This window comes from Marmota monax, unplaced genomic scaffold (assembly GCF_021218885.2).
Source record: "Marmota monax isolate L192 unplaced genomic scaffold, Marmota_monax_Labrador192_F-V1.1 WCK01_AAM20220418_F8-fsc00185, whole genome shotgun sequence".
NCBI lineage: Eukaryota > Metazoa > Chordata > Mammalia > Rodentia > Sciuridae > Marmota > Marmota monax.
In genome coordinates this window covers 973,191-993,944 of record NW_026693278.1, presented here as the reverse complement: position 1 = coordinate 993,944, position 20,754 = coordinate 973,191, and the positions used below count along the sequence as shown (strand labels likewise).

Here is a 20,754-nt window from a genome sequence, read left to right as displayed (position 1 = left end):
CAGGGGGTTCACAAGCTCAAAGCCAGCCTCAGCAACTTAGTGAGTCAATGAAACCCTGTCTCTAAATGAATTAAAAAAAAAAAAAAGGGCTGGGGATATGGCTCAGTGGCTAAGTGCCCCTGGGTTCAATCCCCTGTACCAAAAAATAAAAAAAAAAGAGAGATGGAAAGTAGAATAGGGGGGCTGGGGCTGGGGCTCAGTGGGAGAGCACCTGCCTAGCATGTGTGAGGCACTGGGTTCAATTCTCAGCACTGCATATTAATAAGTGAATAAAGTAAAACTCCATCAACATATAATTTTTTTTTTAAGTACAATAGTGGTAACTGAGGACTGGGGTGGGGTTGAAGGAAATGGGGACTTAAATTTTTTTTTTTTTTGTACTGAGGATTGAACCCAGGGATGCTCAATCACTGAGCCACATCCCCAGCCCTGTTTTGTATTTTATTTAGAGACAGGGTCTCACTGAATTGCTAAGTGCTTCACTAAGTTGCTGAGGTTGGCTTTGAACCCTAGATCCTCCCGCTTCAGCCTCCCAAGCCGCTGGGATTACAGGTGTGCGCCAACATGCCCGGCTTGGGGACTTAATTTTTAATGGGGGGCATTTCAGTTTGGGATGATGAAAAAGTTCTAGAGATGGGGCTGGGGGTGCAGCTCAATAGCAGAGTGCTCTCCTAGTATGTGTGAGGTCCTGGGTTCAATCCCCAATACTGGGGGCTGGTGGGGGGGATGTTCAGAGATGCTGGTGATGGTTATGCAGGAATCTGCATATACTTAATACCACCCAACTATACCATCTGAAATGGTAAATTTTATATATTCCGTATATTGCCTCAATAAAAATTATTTTCTTTTTGGTACTGGGGACTGAACCCAGGGGCGCTTAATCACTAAGCCACCTCCCCAGAGGCTGGCTTTCAACTTGTGATCCTCCTGCCTCTGCCTTCCCAGCCACTGCAATGGTGGTGTGTACCACCATGTCCCACACAATAAAAGTTCTTTAAAAATTATTGCAGAGCCAGGCACAGTGGCACACTTCTGAGGACTGAGGAGACTGAGGTAGGAGGATCCCAAGTTCAAGGCCAGTCTCAGAAACTTAGCCAAGCCTTCAACAACTTAGTGAGACTCTGTCTCAAAATGAAAATAAAAAGCTCTGTGGATGATTTACTTAGGTGCTTTGCCTGTAGTCGGGATCACAGCATTTGCCATCATTGTTACATACCGATAATCACAAAAAGGAACCAGTAGGCAGCCAAGTCAGATTTTTAATACAAGTCCATCTGACCCCAAAGCAAAACTTCAATCCTATGCCATTTCCAATTCAGCTGCAAAAAATTATTTTCATTTTGAATTTATTCATTGATTGATTGAGATCACATCATGTTGTCCAGGTTTGCCTTAACTGCTGGGCTCAAATGATCTTCCTGCCTCAGTCTTAGGAGTAGCTGGGACTACAGGTGGTTTTTTGCTTTATTGTTTTCTGGCTTGGGAAATCAAACACAGCACATTGCTAGGCGCATGCTGTATGATTGAGCTACAATCCCACCTCCATATATATATTTTTTAAACTAATAGATTTTGATTTTTTTTGTAGTTTAAAATCAATTTCTCCACTTATGTAAAGTATACCAAAGTGCATAAATGTATTCCACTGTCCTGTAGAACTAATTAGAACAAATAAAAAATTTTCAAAAAATTAACAACTATAGCTATAATATAAACGGTAATAAAATTCCAAATACACACTATATACAGAATCCCTTTCAAAGGGATGCTTGAGAGTCATGAGAACATAATATTAGGTAGAAACAGATTTTTTAAAAATTTTACAATCTTTTTCTGGCAAGGTGAGAGAGCCGTCCCCTTACTACCTTCGCAATGCATCTGTACACCTGCCCCCCACCCCAGCCATGTTTGACGGTTGAAGTTCTTCAGATTTCCAGTGGAAAAAGCTGGGTCCATCTCCCCCAGGCTCTTCTTTCTCTCAGACTATTCTCATTTTCAAAGTCATCAAACACTAATTTCTCTGTGCTTTTCCTGCCTAGTGTTGGATACAAAGCAGCTCTGCAGGAATCACGGTCTCTAGTCCTGAGCCATTACTAAGTCTGCTAGGGACCTTGGATAAATCTTAGCCTCTCTGGACTTGCTTTCCCCATCTGTAACTCCAGGGTACAGGTCTCAATTCTGGAAGAGAATTAAGGACACTTCCAGCCACTTTTGGGGAGGGGATTAGACATAGACTCTGATTGTATGTGTGTGTGTGTTGGGGGTGCTCAAACCCAGGGTCTTATACATACCAAGCATGAGCTCTGCCACTGAGCTATATCCCTAACCCAATAGACTTAAAAAATTTATTTGTACCGGGGATTGAACCCAAGGGTGCTTAACCACTGAGCCACAAACCCCAACACCTTTTGTTTTTTTATTTTGGGATGGGGTCTAAGTTGCTTAGGGCCTTACTAAATTACTGAGGCTGGCTTTGAGATCCCCCTGCCTCAGCCTCTCAAGCCACTGGGAAAAAAGGCATATGCTACCATGTCCAGCAAGACATTAATTTTTGAGTGGTTTTAGATTTACAGAAAAATTCATTAGGAGGTACAGAGTTCTTATATATATATATACCTTTCACAATTCCCCATTTCCTCTATAATTAGTATCTCAGTGTGGCATCTTTATTTTAATTGATGAGCAAATACTGACTTATTACTAAAGTCTATAGTTGACATCAAAGCTATTTGTTATGTATAGTCTATGGGTTTTGACAAATCTATGACATACATCTACCATTATGGTATCATACAATATAATTTACCCACTGTTTATCACTAAATATTTATCCCTGCTGTTCATTTCTATCCCTTATCCCCAATCTCTAGCAACTACTGTTCTTATCGTCCTAGTTTCGCTTGTTTTTTTACGATCTCATAGAATTAGTTCTAAATTTTTATTTTTATTATTATGATGATGATGATTCTTGTTGTGGTACTGGGGATTAACTCAGGGCTTTGTACATGCTAGGCAAGCACTGTACCACTGAGCTACATCCCCAGCCTGGATGTCATATATTTTGACTCATAAAATATGGATCTTTCTCAGTTTGGTTTCTTTCCCTCAGCAATATGTATCTAAGGTTCCTCAGAATATGACTTGATAGCTCACTTTTTTAAATCACTAAATATTTCATTATATGGATGTACCAGTTTGTTTATGCATTCACCTGTTGAAGGACATCTTGGTTGCTTGCAAGTTTTGGCAGTTATGAGTAAGGTTTCTAAAAACATTTGTGTGTAGGTTTTTGTGTGAATGTTTCCAAACTCATTTGGGTAAATTGTATTCCTTTTTAACTTTTGGCTTATGTATGTGTATTCCCATGTATTTCTAAAACTGTACATAAGCCAGGCAAGGTTGTCCATGCCTGTAATCCCAGCAACTCCAGAGGCAAAGACAAGAGGATAACAAGTTCAAGGCCAGTCTCTGCAATTTAGCAAGACCAGCTCAAAAAAAAAAAAAAAAAAAAAAAAAAAGAAAGAAAAAGAAAAAGAAAGAAAAAAAAATAAGAAAGAAAAAAAGTTAAAGTACTGGAGGATGTAGCTCAGTGGTAAAGCACCCCTGAGTTCCATCCCTAGTTCCACAAATAAATAAATAAAATGTAAGCCAAGTACAGTAGTCTATGATTATAGTCCTAGTTACTCAGGAGGCTGAAGTAGGAGGACCAATTTGAGCCCAGGAATATGAGATCAGGCTGGGCAAAACAGTAAGACTGAGTACAGTAGTGTACACCTATAATCCCAGTGACCAGGGAGCCTGAGGCAGGAGGATCACATCTTCAAGGCCAGCCTCAGCAAATTAGCAAGGCCCTAAGCAATTATCAAGATCCTGTCTCAAAAAGGACTGGGGATGTAGCTCAGTGGTAAAGCACACCGTGGGGTCAATCCCCAGTACCCCAAATCAAAATAAAACTCATGTTGGAGTTTAATACCCATTGTGAGGAATAAAGAGAGTGAAATGGCCTGGCACACTGGCTCTCGCCTTTAATCCCAGCAGCTCAGGAGGCTGATCCTGAAGATCTCAAGTTCAAAGCCAGCCTCAGCAAAAGTGAGGTGCTAAGCAACTACTCGTAACTCAGTGAGAACCTGTCTCAAAATAAAATACAAAATAGGCTAGGGATGTGGCTCCATGGTTGAGTGTCCCTGAATTCAATCCCCGGTACTCCCCCACCCCCCCAAAAAAGAGGGTGAAATGGAAACAGCTGAGTTTAGTGGCACTCACCTTTAATCTATGACTTGGGAGGCTTAGGCAAGAGGATTCTAACTTGGTAGCCAGCTTGGGCAATTATGGTGTTTAGGGGAAGTGATTAGAATAAAGTCTCACAATGTTATATTACCAAGCTATAAAAAAGAATGAGGGGCTGAGGCTCAGTGGTAGCGCACTTGCCTGGTATGTGTGAGGCACTGGGTTCAAATCTCAGCAACATGTATAAATAAATTTAAAAAAAAAAGATCAACAACTAAAATATATAGAATGAAATTATGGCATTTGCCAGTAAATGGATGGAACTGGAGAATATCATGCTCTTTGAAATAAGCCAATCCAAAAAACCAAAGGCCAAATGTTCTGATATTGTGATAACACACAATAAGGGGGTGGGGAGAGGGAAGAATAGAAGTTCATTGGATTAGACAAAGGGGGAATGCAGGGAAGGGAGGAAGGATAGGAAAAGGAAAGACAGTAGAATAAATCAGATATAACTTTCCTATATTCATATATGAATACACAACTAGTGTGTTCACATCATGTACAACCACAAGAATGGGAAGTTCTACTCCATGTATATATGTCAAAATATATTATATTGTCATGTATAACTAAAAAGAACAAATAAAAAATTTTAAAAATCCAAATTAAATACTGGTGGTATTGTAGGAAGAGGGAAGGCTGGGCCATAGTTCAATGGCAGAGGGCTTGCCTAGCCTGTGTGAGGCCTTTGATGGATCTTCAACAGCACATAACACACACAGAGGGGTTGGAAGAGACCAGAACACATACCTGTGTGCATCCCCCAACCATGTGATACCCTGTACCACCTCTATACTAGGCTGGCAAGGCCATCACCAAAACCAGTGGTTCCTTGGTTGGACCTCTCAGAACTCAAAGTAAAAACAAAATAAAACAAAACAAAAAATCCACTGCTTTTTCTTTAACTTCCTGTTTGTGGATCACTGGTTTAATATAGAGAAATGGTAAGATTCCTTGTGACCATTTTTACAAACAACCCATCACATTTAAAAAAAAATTAAAACACTATGAATTCGCGCTTGGGGTAGTAGCTGCACGTTGGAGCAGTTGTCAAGCACGCATGAGGCCCTGAATTGGATCCCCAGCATCACAAAGTATGTCCATACAACATGTATGTGAATATTGTGACTTTATTCATGATCATAAATTACTGTATACACACCAAATGCATTTCAAAGGGTGAATGTAAGGATACACCAATATACCAATACATTGGAATACTAGTTAATAATAATCACTGAGTTATGATATTAGATATTGTGTTAAGAAGCCAGACTCAGGGCTGGGAATGTGGCTCAGTGGTAGAGGGCTCCCCTAGCATGGGCGGGACCCGGGTTTGATCCTCAGCACCACATAAAAATAAAAGGCATTGTGTTGTGTCCATCTACACCTAAAAAAGAATTAAAAAAAAAAGCCAGACTCAAAAAGCTACCTAAGTAATGACACTTTAGAAAAAGGCAAAAACTATATGAACTGAAATTTGATCACTGGTTGCCAGGACTAACAGCTGACTATGTAATTACTTGAAGGAAGATTATGAGGTGATGGAAATTCTTTTCGTGATCCTTTCATAGAATTGTGGTCAAAAAGGATTAATTTTGCCATTATGTAATATATATCAATAAAACTGAATTAGGAAGCTGGGGTTGTGGATCAGTGGTAGAGAACTTGCCTAGAATGTAAGGCACTGGGTTCAATCCTCAGCACCACATATAAATGCCCATCAATATCTAAAAAAAAAAAATACTTAAAAAACCAAACTGATTTAGAGGGTCACTCTCATACATTATCAGGCACATAGAGTGGTACAACTAGAGGGTAGTCTGTGACCACCTACCAAGTAAAAAATGCAAAAATCCTTTGATCCAGCAAAAAACAATTACTGGGGAATTTGTTCTACACAGACTTGCCTCTCTCTCTATATATATATACTTCTGATTATTTTAGTGCAACACTCATATAATCAGAAATTATGGAACATTAGCTATCCATAGGATGGAATACTAAACTAGGGGCATTTTTTGTAAAATAATCAAAATCTATCTACTGTTCAATAGTATACAAAGCATACACCTTCTAGGCTATAAAAATAACTGACTCATTGGCTATTTGTTTGGATTGTAGACACAAAAGACTATTATGCCTATGGCTGGGGGGCTGAGAGTTGAGCACTAGAGAGACGGATGGGTAGTAACTGGAGGGGTGGACAGTGTATGGTTTCTTATTGTGCATGGTTTAGCATTGATATTCAGGCTGATTAGTAATGTGAGCTGACATTGGGGGAGGTTGGTGAAAAACAAACCAGTACTAAGGATAAATCTGAAGCCAAAGGGCTCTTCCAAGGCCCAGGAGGTTGCGGTTCCACTCCCCAGAGGGGGTCTCCTCCAATCCCACCCTACACCAGAGGCAAAACCCCATCACACCAGCAGGGTCATGCCCTACCTCCAGGAAGGTTAGAATTTGTCTAAAGACCAACGTAAAGAGAATAAAATAAAAAGGACACAAATAAAATGTATCAGTTATTTAATTAGGTTCTTGTAAGAAATTCAGAATACCAATTTGTGAGGATAAATTCCATTTGTTAGAGCAAAAACGGATCGCATGTAGCCCTGGAGCTGAGGGATAGCTTTGATTTTGGGTAGAATTTGTGTGTCCACAGCTTTCTGATCAACCTTGCGCTGCTCTGTGATCTCATATTTCTAAAGAGAAAATGAGACATTTAAAAAAGGTTATTATTACCAAGTTACAAATACAATGCTTAGCCCTCGATCCCCATCCCCCAAGTGCTGTCACAAGTGACAAGAGAAAAGAACTGTACCTCTTTCTCTGTGTCGAAGATTTCACCTTCCTGGTGTCTGGGCTTCCTCAACTTCTTCTTCTTGAAGTAAGCATCAGTGAGATGTTTTGGGATTTTCACGTTGCTGATATCAATCTTTGTGGAGGTGGCGATAACAAATTTCTGGTGTGTTCTACGCAGAGGAACTCGATTGAGGGAAAGAGGTCCTAAAGAAAACATTAATAAGGTAAAATGGAAACAATTATTGATTTTAACTTGGCATTAATCCTGATTTAGAAAAATTCTCAACTGTACCAGAATCTAGAATGTTCTAGTATCTGTCTGTCCAGGGCCTTTGCCCCCTCAAATCTTTTCAGGTGACCCAGGATGGTAAAAGAAATGTCGCTTACTTATACAGGTTGATCAAAACCATGGGTTTTTTGTTTACTTTGGTACCAGGGATTGAATCCAGGAGCACTTAACCACTAAGCCACATCCCAGCCCTTTTGCCTGGCTCATTCGGTATTTTAGACGAAAGTTATTTGATATGTTGCTACAAAAATTTAAATACTTGCCCCCTTTATCTCACATATATAAGGCAATGAAATGAGAACCAGAAGCTCAACATTAAGAAACTACAGCATAAATAGCAGAAACACATATACTGCAAATGTTTCAAAATCTGTTCAGAACATAAAAATCTACGGATTTTCTTACCTGTCACAAGTAGCAAGCCACTGCTCAGCTGCTTCAGGAAAACCACTCTCTATAAGTTAAACAAAAGATATTTTTTCCAATTAAAAACTGACTTGTGGGGCTGGGGATGTGGCTTAAGCGGTAGCGCGCTCGCCTGGCATGCGTGCGGCCTGGGTTCGAGCCTCAGCACCACATACAAACAAAGATGTTGTGTCCGCCGAGAACTAAAAAATAAATATTAAAAAAAAATTCTCTCTCTCTCAAAAAAAAAAAAACTGACTTGTGAAGGCTAAAAATATAGCTCAGTTATTAAGAGTGCTTGTCTTGTACACACAAGGCCCTGGGCTCAATCCTTAGAACCACAAAAAACTGACTTCTGAATTAACCACATCACAAGCCACCCAAATTTGGTAGCTCAGCAGTTCTGGAAGCAATCACACTAGGCTAACTTATGGATAGGTGTCATCTGTAATGATGGTAGAAATAAGTTACTTATACTGGTTAAATCATACTGTATTAGGCACTCTGCTTACCTTGCCTCTGTGGCGCCCGGTGAGGATGATCAGGATGGTCCCAGGAGTGATGCTGGCTCGAAGCTTTCTCACATGCTGACTGAAGGGTTTCTTGCCATGGCTCAACAGCTTCCGTGGCACATCTTCAGTCGGGTAGTATCTAGGCTAGAGACAGTTCATGGACTCCACTTACCTTAAGTAAACCATTAGATCAGAAGAGCCAAATCTGGTATCATGGAAACATTGCTAATCTTTTTCCTTGTTTGAAACTCAAATGCTTTAGTTACATCCTTCTCTTTTCATCTTCCAAAACAGACTTTAAATTTAGAAAAGCTCACATCTTCTATGTACAAAGCATAGGATTTAACACAAGAGTGTTCAAGAAAAGAAAACTGTAAGCAGGTCACCTGTTTAGACTTTGGAAACAGAGATGCCTGGCAAGCTACCCTACACAGCTTTAAGGGAGCCATTCTCACACAAGCTTTTCCACCTCTTCAGGGTCACTGACCTCTAATACAAACTCCTTCAGAAAGCATTTCAGACATACTATACTATATTTTATATGTACTAAGAGGGGGCAAGCCCAAATAAAAAAAGTGGGAGATGAAGCTTGTTTTCTAGTTGAAATCAAGTATGACATCCTCACGGCAACAGGTCTCACTCCTCTTTTATTCACAAAGGAATCCAGGGCTTTCTTTGTGCATGTTATGCAAGAGCCCAACCACTGAGCCCAATCCAGTATAAGTAACTTATTTCATGCAGTCTCACTTTCACCATAAACCTATCAGAAACAAAGCTCAGGAAAGTTAACTCAACTTACATCAGATGTAGTAAATGTTTTGAAGACAACTTTGCAAAACCAGAACCTTTATCTTCAACTAGCAATCCTCTGGCAAGCAGGAGCTTATGTGTTATTTAAGTGCACAAGAACATCGTTAAATTTTCAACTTTAATCTAAAAATCCCATTTCACAGCCTCCCCCAAATCTCACCATTTTGCGAAGCTTAACCACCCTGGTACCACCATTCTTGTCACCACCGACTGGTTTTGTAACAGTAGCAAGAACCTTCTCCTTTTTCTTCTTCTCAACCTACAAAGACAAATGCATCAAAAAGTCAGAGACAGAATGAACGCCAAGACATAATGGTTATTGGTTTTCTTCTTTCCATACCTTGGACTTAGCAGCAGTGTACTTCCTCTTATACATGGCCTTTCGGGAGTACATGGCAGATCGGGAGTATCTGCCAATTCCTCTAACCAGGACAGGGTTCCTGCTGCAGTGGGGTTTTCCTTTCTTGGGTTTCTTATCCGTAGAGTCTTCCTTTTTATCCTTGCCAACAGCATCAGCTTTCTTGGCTCCAGGTTTCTTCTCCTTAGTGTCTGGCTTCTCAGCCTTTTCACCTGCCATCTACCAAAAAAAAAAAAAAAAAAAAAAGGCTTTTCACCAATCACCCCAAAACAAGGCAATATTAAAACTGCACATAGATGGGCTGGGCTTCCCTTCTACAAGCCTTCCCCCATAAGATATTGGCTTTCTCCCCCAACTCCACACTAACCCATATTAGGGTCCCCCTGCCAACAGACTAAACTTTTGAGAATTTGCAAATTTACACCCGTTGGATTTTTGCTAAATATCCGGAGAGACCTACTTTAGTATTACTGTTTTGCAAACTTAAAAACTTAGGAGTCTTCAACAAAATTTGCAAATTTCGGAAGCGGCGAGTACAGAGCTTGAAATCGTTTGCTTTCAAAATCTTTGCTCCCACGTCTTAAGACCCCTGTCTCAGTCAACAAATTCGGTTTAGGGAAATGACAGCTCAAACTCGGGTCATTCCCGAAGACATAAACTCCACGACTAAGAAGCGACTTCCGGTCGGGGACGTGGGGGAAAACGCGAGAGCAACCGGCTTCAGCCTCAAACCTCAACGTGGCCGAGACAAGCTCAGCTGCATATTTTGTGACCCGAGCTCAGGACGCCAGAGCGAACGCTGTTGCCCCGTCCCTCTGGGCCCACCAGCTCGCTCTGGCAGCCCACACGGACCCCGGTTCCCCAGCCCCAGAGCGTGGGGAACAGCCGTAGCCTCCACCGCATTCCACCTCACTTTTCGCTCCCCGCCGCCAATCCAGGTCAAAAAAATAAAGCGTCTGGAAGGCCTCTCAGTTGACCCTGAGCATGCTAGACCCCTGTAGGTGTCGACTTAACGTTCTCAGGTTTCGGATGGCGAAGGATTGAGGTCTTAAAATTCAGTCTTCCCAAGAGAGCCGCCTTTCTTACCTTGCAAGATGGGAAAAAGAACTAAGTAGTGGGCTTCCGGTCTATATGCAATGACGGCAGTGGTCTCGTCTCACTTCCTTCCTGTACTAGGGCATCGTGGGAAATGTAGTTTCTCCTGCATCTTGGGATATGTAGTAAGTCCTATACAGGGAATTATTTTTTCTATTAAGAAGTGTAGGTGGTCCGGAGGCTGAGGCAGGATGATCGCAAGCTCAAAGCCAGTCTCAGCAAGAGCGAGGCGGTAAGCAACTCAGTGAGACCTTGTCTCTAAATAAAATACAAAATAGGGCTGGGGATGTGGTTCAAGCTGTAGCGCGCTCGCCTGGCATGCGTGCGGCCCGGGTTGGATCCACAAAGAAAAAAAACAAGTATTACTGACTTGCTTTTAATTCAGTTTTAACCTTTAAACTTTTTTTCCCAGGGATTGAATTCAGGGGCGCTCAACCCCACTGAGCCACATCCCCCAGCCTATTTTAGATTTTATTTAGAGACAGGGTCTCACTGAGAGTGCTTAGTGCTTCGTCATTGCTGAGGCTGGCTTTGAACTCGCCATTCTTCTGTTTCAGCCTCCCTAGCCACTGGGATCACAAGCGTGCACCACCATGCCAACTGACCTTTAAACTTTTAAACGTGGAAATCAACCAGGTGAGGATGTAGTGAAAATAATTTTTCAACACTTTTTTTTTTTTCTTTTTGGTATCAGTGATTGAACCCAGGAGCACTTAACCACTGAACACCACATCCACAGCCTATTTTGTACTTTAATTTTTTTAAAAAATATTTTTTAGTTGTCAGTGAATCTTTTATTTTATTTATGTATATGTGGTGCTGAGGATCAAACCCAGGGCCTCAGGCAAGTGAGGCCAGGCAAGTGCTTTATCACGGAGCCACAACTCCCTCCCCCTTTTTAATTTTTTTTTTTTGAGACAGGGTCTTGCTAAATTGCTGAGGCTGACTTTGAACTTGTGGTCTTCTTACCTCAGCCTTCCAAGCCACCGGCATTACAGGTGTTTGCCACCACTCCTGGCTTCTCAATACTTTTATGCAAACTTAAATCCAAGTTCTTTGTAGTAAAACTGACTCTTAATTTTAAAAAGTTTTTTTTTTTTTTTTTTTTTTTGGTACTGAGGATTGAGCTCAGGGGCACTTTATCACTGAGCCACTTCCCCAGCTGTTTTGTTTGTTTGATTTGTGACAGGGTCTCACTAAATTGCCTAGGACTTTGCTAAATTGCTGAGTCTGGCCTCAAACTTGTGATTCTCCTGCCTTAGCCTCCCAAGTTGCTGGGATTACAGGTGTGCACCATTGCACCCAGCTACAAGGTTACTTCTGAGTTTGAAAATTTTTCTCTCTGGTTTCCTATGTATGCCTCCATTCAATCTTGGCTGCCACACTCAGATAAGACAGTGCTGCAACACTTTTTTTTTTTTTTTTTTTTAAGCCTCTGTACTGGAAGCCTTAACATCAGACAGTCAGTGCTCCAGGTCTGTCAAAAAGATGCACAGACCATTAAAATTCTTAAAGTACTATTAGGAACCAACATAAGGTTACAACTTTTTGTTTTGCTCATTAAGAACTTAAGGCAACAGTGTCAGAGGTAGCATTGGGGCAGGCCCCAAATGGCTATAGTTAGGCTCCCTTGCCGAGGCTTCCAGTGAGCCATGTTATGCTTTTAATGTATGACTGAGGCCATGAATCAGCTGTTATGATCAGTGTGTACTCAAGGTCAGAAACATTTGCTTGTGAGCAGATACCCGCTTCTGTAACCTGTTAGCAGTGTGCCGTCTTTGGCCTCTATATAAAAAAAGGCCTATGGAAAAGGCTCAGGGTTCTGGCTAGGGTCAATTGCCACCTCTCAATAGAGGATGACCAATATGCCCACCATGCCTCTCATCTTCTTTCAACTGCCAGATTCCCAAACCTTGTTTCCCAGGCCTGAGCCTTGCTTTCAGTGTGAAAATTGGCATAGTCAGCAGGCTTCAGCCCAGGTAAGAGATACATTGACCCTGTGGGGCAAGGGGGGAACCTGTGGCCACCAGGTAGTATGTGGTCACCACAGTCATATTGAAATGGGCTCCTATGGAGAATTGGGATACCATGGATGGGTCACCTGTGAATGCAAAGGAACCTTTGCAAACGTTGAGTTCCAGCTTAAAAGACAGTGTTGCCCAGGAAGCAGCGGGACAAGAGGGGTGGATTTTTCTCCCTGCTTTGAAAACCAACACAGACCAGGCTCTACCAGAAGCTGCCCAGCTCCAGGCCCTCCAGGGGAAGCAGGAAGCCTTGAAGCAGCGCATTTGCGGTTTGGAAGCTGATATATATGAAACAGGCAGGACCTCGACCTTGTAGGTCACGGTGGAATCTGAAGAAGAGTCTGAGGAGAAGCCCTGGCTACAAGCCCACCCCACGATGCAGAAGATGAGACATGAGCAGCCCCAGAACCTTGGAGGTCAGGCACTGGGAGAGGCAAATGCTACAGAGTACACTACATACTGGCCAGACACACAGGCAGAATAAGTGGACTTGGGCAAGCAGTGTCACCAGCAGCTTGGGGAGTCCCTGGCTGTGTGGTTTTTGTGATTGTGGGATCTAGGGGTGGACAGCATGGTCTGCTGTCCAGAGGAGATGGAGCACCTGGCATCCATCACAACCCACCCTTCCCTGAGACAGCCATCGCAGAACAGTTGCAGGCCTGGAAATGGAATCGCTCCCCAATAGACTGGGGATGTATGCAGCTGTGCGAGCTGTGTGGACTGAGGCTGGTGAGCTGCCCAAAACTGTGAGTAAGTGGCAGTCGTGTGTCGATTTGGTGCAGATTCTATATGAGTGTGGCATGCGTCAGGCGATATTTAATCTGAATACATGGGGACCAGATGGTGAAAGATTTACTGGTGGCATTAGAGACTTGGTTTTGTAGAATGCTCCACTCTCCACTTTGATGGTTACTTTAAGCCACATATGTTGGATGTCCCATTAATGAAGTTAGTACTATGATGGCTAGCTTGGGGGAAGCCAAGGAGGGCAGAGGGTAGTAAAAAAAATGCACATGGTGGCGCATGCCTGTAATCTCAGTGGCTCGGGAGGCTGCAGCAGGAGGATTGTGAGTTCAAAGTCAGCCTCAGCAACTTAGTGAGGCCCTAAGCAACTCAGTGAGACCCTGTCTCTAAATAAAATACCAAATAGGGCTGGGATGTGGCTCAGTGGTTGAGTGCCCCTGAGTTCAATTCCCAGTGCCAAAAAAAAAAAAGGTGGGGGGGTACAATGAGAGGGGTCTGGAAACAAGGTAAACAAAGGAAAAAAGGGCCTGCTAGAGTCACTTGTATGCATATGTGGGCAGGTCTCCTGACAGGAGGGGTAGATCACCTCAAGACAGACAGTCAGCCCAATGCAGTCCTCCCTGAGCAACTGGGCCCAAAGCAGCAAAACCTGCGAACAGCAGAGGTGAATAAGCCACCCTGAGAAGCCATCCTGTGTAACTGAAAGACTACTTGGCTGCTTCTAAGGGGGAGAAGGGACTTTGGTCCAGTACATCTAGGAATCCAGCTAAGGTGCCTGCCCTGCGGGGACAGGTGGGGACTGATAGCCACATGTGGAGCTTGCTATCCATGGTCTCCAAACTATATGCAGAGGGAATTGGCCTTGTTGGGGGGGCGGGTCCTGGAGCTGAGTGCAGCTTGGTGTTTGACAACCTGGATAAATTCCCAGGTCCATATGCTCATATTGATGGCTATGGGGGACAGACCATCAAGGTAAAGCCAGTGTCCTTACCACGGGGGATAGGTCATTTGCCCCTGTGAGCATATACGGTACAAGTGTCTGGTATCCCAGAGTATATTTTGGGTAGAGATGTGTTCCAAGGTCCACTGCTGCAGACCCTGGTGGCAATTCTGCCTCCATGTGTGAGATGTGAAGGTGGATATGACAGGATATGCAAAACACCCGCCCCAGGTCTTGCCACAACCCTGGAGGACTGTGACAGTGAAACAGTATTGCCTCATGGGGGACATGCAGAAATTGAAGCTACTGTGCCAGGCATGGTGGCGCATGTCTGTAATCCCAGCGACTCAGGAGGCTGAGGCAGGAGGATCACGAGTTCAAAGCCAGCCTCAGCGATGTCAAGGCACTAAGCAACTCAGTGAGATCCTGTCTCTCAATAAAACACAATAAAAGGGCTGGGGATGTGGTTCAGTGGTGGAGTGCCCCTGCGTTAAAAAAAAAAAAAAAACTGGAGCTACTGTCTTGGAAGTGGAGGAAGTAGGCAAAATATGGCCCCCAGCCCGCCCCTTTAACTCTCCAGTGTGACCACTGAAGAAGCCTGAGGGCACGTGGAGAATGCCTGTGGATTACCAAGAATGGAACAGAGCGGTGCCTTCCCTGTATGCAGCGGTTCCCGCAGTGCATGATCTCATGGACCAGCCAACTCTGTGCCCTAATCGCTCTGCGCTGGACCTGGCTAATGCTTTCTTTTCTATTGCTCTGGCCCCAGGGAGCCAGAAGCAGTTTGTCTTCACATGGAAAGGCTGGCAGCGGACATTTCAAGTGTTGCCACAAGGTTATTTGCATAGCCTGACCACATGCCATGGTTTGGTGGCTAGTGACCTGATCCAGTGGACTCAGCCACCTACTGCACGTTTCATTATGCTGATGATGCTTCGTTGACTTCTCTCTTATACGAATTTAGAGCTTGCATCCCCGACCTTAGTGGCCCATTTGAAGACGTGTGGCTGGTAGTAAACGCTGCCAAGGTGCAGGGGCCTGGCTTCTTGGTTACGTTCTTGGGTGTTTTTTGGTTGGGTGAAATGAAAGCTGTGCCAGAAGTCAGGCACGGTGGCACATGCCTGTAATCCCGGCAGCTCTGGAGGCTCAGGCAGGAGGATCACGAGTTTAAAGCCAGCCTCAGCAACTGCAAGGCACTAAACAACTCAGTGAGACCCTGTTTCTAAATAAAATAAAAATAGGGCTGGGGATGTGCCTCAGTGGTTAAGCACCCATGGGTTTGATCCTCAGTACCAAAAAAAAAAAAAAAGAGTTGTGCCAGAAGCTTTTGAGAAAATCCAAGCATATGACCAACAACAGTTGCACAATTGCAAACCTCTGTGGGCTCATTGGGATATTGGCAGGCTTTCAGTCCCCATGTAGCCCTGTTGTGTCATCCCCTGTATGCTCTAGTGAAGAAAGGGGCACCGGGGGACTGGAGTGAAGTGCTGAGCTGGCCTTTCAGGCCACGAAGAGGGCCACTCAGCAAGCTCAGGTCCTGCATTGGTAGACCCCCTCACCCCTTTGAGCTGGATGTTCATGTAACCCGGGAGGGTTTGGGGTGGGGCCTGTGCAGTAGCAGGAGCGGCTGTGAAGACCAGTGGGTTTCCGTCACAGTAGTGAAGAGTACAGAGGATCTCTGCACCCTGATGGAGCAGCAGCTTGCAGCCCTGTGTGTAGCCTGGTGGCCAGGAGGCCATTACTGGTGCTGCTGAGGGTTTGGTGCCTACCACGAATCCTTTGAGAGGAGAGGTGTGGAACTGGGCAGTCACCCCGAGGACAGGCATAGTCCTGATGCCTGCTCTAGTGAAACGGGGCATATTTAGAACACAGGAGAGCTTTGTCCACTAGTCCTCTGACCCATGAACTTCAACAGGTTCCAGGGCTGCTGCAGTATGCACCTGAGGAAGCACCAGACCATGCTGATGAACTTGAGCTGACAGAGTCATGCCCTTTAAGGAAGGGCCAGCCCTGTGGGCCACAGTGCTTGGAGCAGTGAGGGGTCCAGTACAGGGCCCTCTGCCCATGGGAGAGCTGTAGCTTCACAGCCCTCTACCGACACCTTGTGGCACAATGTGGGAATGAACAGAGCCGCTAGAGGACTGAGTTTGGTGGCACTGCAGGAACCAGGACCCCTGATTATCTGTCCAGTTAGTTGGTCTGTTTGAGGGGTTAACTCTGTGGGTGACTACCTGGGAAGTAGAGAATTGGATGGTAGGGCATTGGCCTTTGTGGGGTCAAGCCATGGGGCAGAACCTTGGGGCCACAGGCCATGAGAAGGAGATAACTGTAGGACATGACCCTGGCCACGCCCCCTGACTAGCCCAGGGAATGATGGAGCAGAGGCTTGGGCCAGGGTGTGGTGGCAGCTGCATCATGCCTACAGCATGCAGGTGGCTTGTAGTCAAACAGCGGGCTCTGCCTCTAAAATGGGATGCCCTGGTAGGGGCCTGCCAGGCACGTATGGTTTGTGCTCGGCAATGCTCACACCACCTATGACTTGGAGCCAGAGGTGGTCAGGTAATGTGTGGATGCATCCCTTTGACATGATGGCAGGTTGGCTACGTTGGCCCTTCACCTTTCTGAAGGGGCCACATTTGCCTTGACGGTAGTGGACAAGCTGCAGCCTTGTTGTTTGCCTGGCCCAGTGGTCAAGTGACCAGAGTACTATGATTTGCACCCTGACCATGTTGACAGCCTTGTATGGCTGGCCCATCACAATAGAGAGTGATCAAGGGACCCATTTCCCAGGTTACAATGTGCAGCAATGGGCAACTCAGTTACAGATTCAATGGAAGGTATGAGTCCCAGGCCACCCACAATCTGCTGGACTCAGAACAGCAGTCAACCCACCTGCCACCAACAGGTGGGCACAGCGTCTGGGCAGTTGTGAGAGCTCTGAATGTGTGTCTCCAACGAGGGGGACCAGCTCCTGTTAAGGCTTTGCTGCACTGCACAGGGCCCAATACAGGTCCAGGTGACAGCAGAGGATGTGGACTTAAGCCTAGGTTTGAGAAGCAAGGGGATGTTCTCTACCTGCTCCCACTGGATTGAGCAGGGCAAACTGTGGCGTGGGTGAGACCCTCAACAATAAAAAGCCCCCCTCATTCGTTGGGTAGCCCTGTTAGCCCTAAGGAGAAGAGGCTTGGCATGTGATCTCCTTGTGACACCATAGGTGACTAGTGAATTGCTCTCCCCGACAGGTGACTTGGCGGGGTCCTGCAGAAGGAACATATAATAATAATAATAATAATAATTATTATTATTATTATTATTTGGTACTGGGGATTGAACCCAGGAGTGCTTAACCACTGAGCCACATCCCCAGCCCTTTTTTAATATTTTATTTAGAGACAGGGTCTTGCTGACCTACATAAGTCCTTGCTAAGTTGTTGAGGCTAAATTTCAACTTGCAATCCTCCTGCCTCAGGCTCCCAAGCCACTGGGATTATTACAGGCGTGTGCCACTGTGCCTGGCTGGGACACAGATTTTAGAGGGCACATTTGTTATTTCCACTTGGCCAATTATGAGTTCCTGGTACTGGTGCACATAGAGCCTGCTGAAGTTCAGGACCAAGTCGTGTGAGTGTGGGACCACTATACATCAGGGAAGCTGCCACAAACAGCCAAGGTACTTCCTTGGGATTCAGAGCTGGCATGCATCCTCCCTGATGGACATGACTTGCCTGTGCTAGTGCCTGGAACTGCTTTGTGTTTTTGTCTATAGGTGTGTTCTTGCTAACACCACCGTGGACTGGGTACATGCCTACACCAGAGCAGCAAACCCTCTGCCTGCTGGGTACGCACCGAAGTGCCTGGGAGTTCTGCTGCTGGACTACCTGGCAAATCCAGACTACCACTGGACAGCTAGATGTGACGGGGAAAGACTTTTATTGCCACTCAATATGGGATGGCAATGGCTTTTATTAATCCTGGTGATGGGACTTGTTTTTGATTGTATGTTGTTACAATGTGTATTTCTGTTGTGGCCTATGGGTGCAGGGCTCTGTCCTCCTCACTAAGGGGTCATTGCAGAAGATTTCAGATACATAGATTGTTCGGTGAGGAATCTTAAAGGGGTGGTGTTGGGGCAGGACCAGAGTGGTTATAGTTAGGCTGTCTTGCCAAGGCTTCTGGTGAGCTATGGTACGCTTTTAGTGTGTGGCCAAGGCCATGAATCAGCTATGTCATGGTCAGTGTGTAGTCAGGTCAGAAATACTCTGATTCAGCCTATGTACTCAAGTTCATGAACATTCACTTGTTAGCATGCACCCACTTCTGTAACCCATTAGCCATGTGCCTTCTTTGTTTGGCCTGCATATAAAAAAAAAGGCCTATGGAAATGGCTCAGGGGCTGGGTAGAGGCTACTGTCACTTCTGAATAAAGAATGGCCAATATTCCTACCATGCCTCTCATCTTCTTTCAATTGCTAGATCTCTGAACCTGGCTTCCTTGGCCTGGGTCTTGCCCTCTGCATGACAGGTGCGGTACAGCTCAGCAGTAGAGCACTTGCCTAGCAGGCCCTAGGTTCCACAGCACCTCAAAAACAAACAAGACTGGCTGAGGAGGTGGCTCAAGCGGTAACACGCTCTCCTGGCATGCGCGGGACACTGGGTTCAATCCTCAGCACCACATAAAAAATAAAATAAAGATGTTGTGACCACCAAAAACTAAAAAATAAATATTAAAAAATTCTCTCTCTCTCTTTAAAAAAAAAAACAAAAACAAAAAACAAGACAAAAAACAAAGCAGACTATCATTTCACCATGAGGAATGAATAAATGAATGAAGCAAGTAATTTCCAAGTGAATCTTTCCCATGAAAGGCTAGTTGAGACATAGGTATTTTCTCCACAGTTGGCTTAATACTTATATCCCTTTATCAGACTATAGACTATGCTCAATGGCAGAGCATCAGAAAAAGGTAGGAATTAAAATGCTTAAAATATATTCCTGCTCTGAAATAATACACAATCAAGGGAAAAGCAAAAAAAAAAAAAAAAAAAAAAAAAAAAATATAAGTTATTTCTTCTATTTTACCTGGGATATTTAGGAAAGATTTCTGGGAGAGTTGGTTTTTGTTTTGGATTTGGGAGAGTAAATGAGAAATTTGGCAGATGAAAGTGACAAGTTGGCCTGAGGTGGTACATGCCTGTAATCCCAGCCACATGAGAGGCTGAGGCAGGAGGACTGCAAGTTGGAGGCCAGCCTGGTCAATTTAGTGAGACCATATCTCAGAATAAAAAATAAAAGAGCTGGGATATAGCTCAAGGCTACAATTCACCTTGGGTTCAAGGTAAAAAAATGATAAGAATAGAAAAATAGTACTTACCCCATAGGGTTGTTGGGATGATGAAATAAATTTATGTATACAAAAGCACTACGAACCATTTTTGTGTGTGTGGTGCTGGGTATCAAACCCAGGGCCTCATGCATGCTAGGCAAGCACTCACCACTGCACTACATCCACAGTCCAATAATAATAATAATAGTAACAAGTGGTACTGGGAACTGAACCCAGGGACTTTTACCAGTGAGCTACATTCCCAATCCTTTTTATTTTGAGAGAGGGTATCACTAAGTCATTGAGGGACTTGCTGAATTGCTGAGGCTGGCTTTGAACTTGCTACCCTCCTGTCTCAATCTCCCAAGTCACAGGGCTTATAGGTGTGTGCCACTGTCCCAAGTCCAAGAACCATATTTGATGCATGAAAAATAATATATAAATGTCAGACCTTTGCTGGGCATGGTGGCACATGTCTGTAATCCTAGCAATTTGACCACAAGTTCAAGGCCAGTCTCAGCAATTTAGAGAGCTTGCCTCAAAATTTTAAAAAAAATAAAAAAAGGACTGAGGTCAGAGTTGTGGCACACATCTGTAATTCCAGCGACTCCAGAAGCTGAGGCAAGAGGATTTCAAGTTAAAGAGGAGTCTCAGGTTGCCTAGCTTGGCAGCACATTCCTGCAATCTCAGAGGCTGAGGAAGTAGGATCCCAAGTTCAAAGCCAGCCTCAGCAATTCAGTGGGGGCCTAAGCAATTTACTGAGGTCCTGTCTCTAAATAAAATATAAAAAATGGCTGGGGATGTGGCTCAAGGTTAAGTGCCCCTGGGTTCAATCCTCATTATCAAAAACAGCCCCCCCACAAACAAAAATAAAATTTTGAAACCACACACACACACACACACATACACACACACACAAACAAAACAAACAAAACAAAAAAACAACCTCAGCAATTTAGTAAGGCCCTAAGCAATTTAGTGAGACCCTGTTTCAATTAGTAAATAAAATAAAACAAAAATGACTGGTAATGACCAAATGACCAATTTCCAGCATCCAAAATAAATAAATAAATAAATAAATAAATAAATAAATAAAAGTAGAGTTGCTCACTTGAGCACTTCAGATATTCTAACAAAAGCCAGATGTGGTGGTACACACTTG

General features: G+C 44.1%; 1 protein-coding gene across 1 annotated transcript; it reads right to left on the bottom strand.

Annotated features, from left to right (window-relative positions):
* Positions 1–6,799: 6,799 nt before the first annotated feature.
* On the bottom strand, positions 6,800–9,685 carry Rpl6 (ribosomal protein L6). The gene is made up of 6 exons (XM_046456501.2): positions 9,449–9,685; positions 9,269–9,367; positions 8,299–8,442; positions 7,787–7,835; positions 7,112–7,296; positions 6,800–6,992 (listed from the first exon to the last, which is right to left on the bottom strand). Exons 1-6 carry the CDS (start codon positions 9,683–9,685, stop codon positions 6,840–6,842), a joined length of 867 nt encoding a protein of 288 aa, XP_046312457.1. The 3' UTR covers positions 6,800–6,839.
* Between the last annotated feature and the right edge of the window lie 11,069 nt (positions 9,686–20,754).

Bases quoted from the DNA above. Each gene is read 5' to 3' on its own strand.
- Rpl6 (XM_046456501.2), bottom strand. From the start codon at position 9,685: ATGGCAGGTGAAAAGGCTGAGAAGCCAGACACTAAGGAGAAGAAACCT. The intron at 9,368-9,448 runs GTATGGAAAGAA...TTGTCTTTGTAG, and splicing joins ACACTGCTGCTAAGTCCAAG to GTTGAGAAGAAGAAAAAGGA. The intron at 6,993-7,111 runs GTACAGTTCTTT...TTTTCTCTTTAG, and splicing joins TCTTCGACACAGAGAAAGAG to AAATATGAGATCACAGAGCA.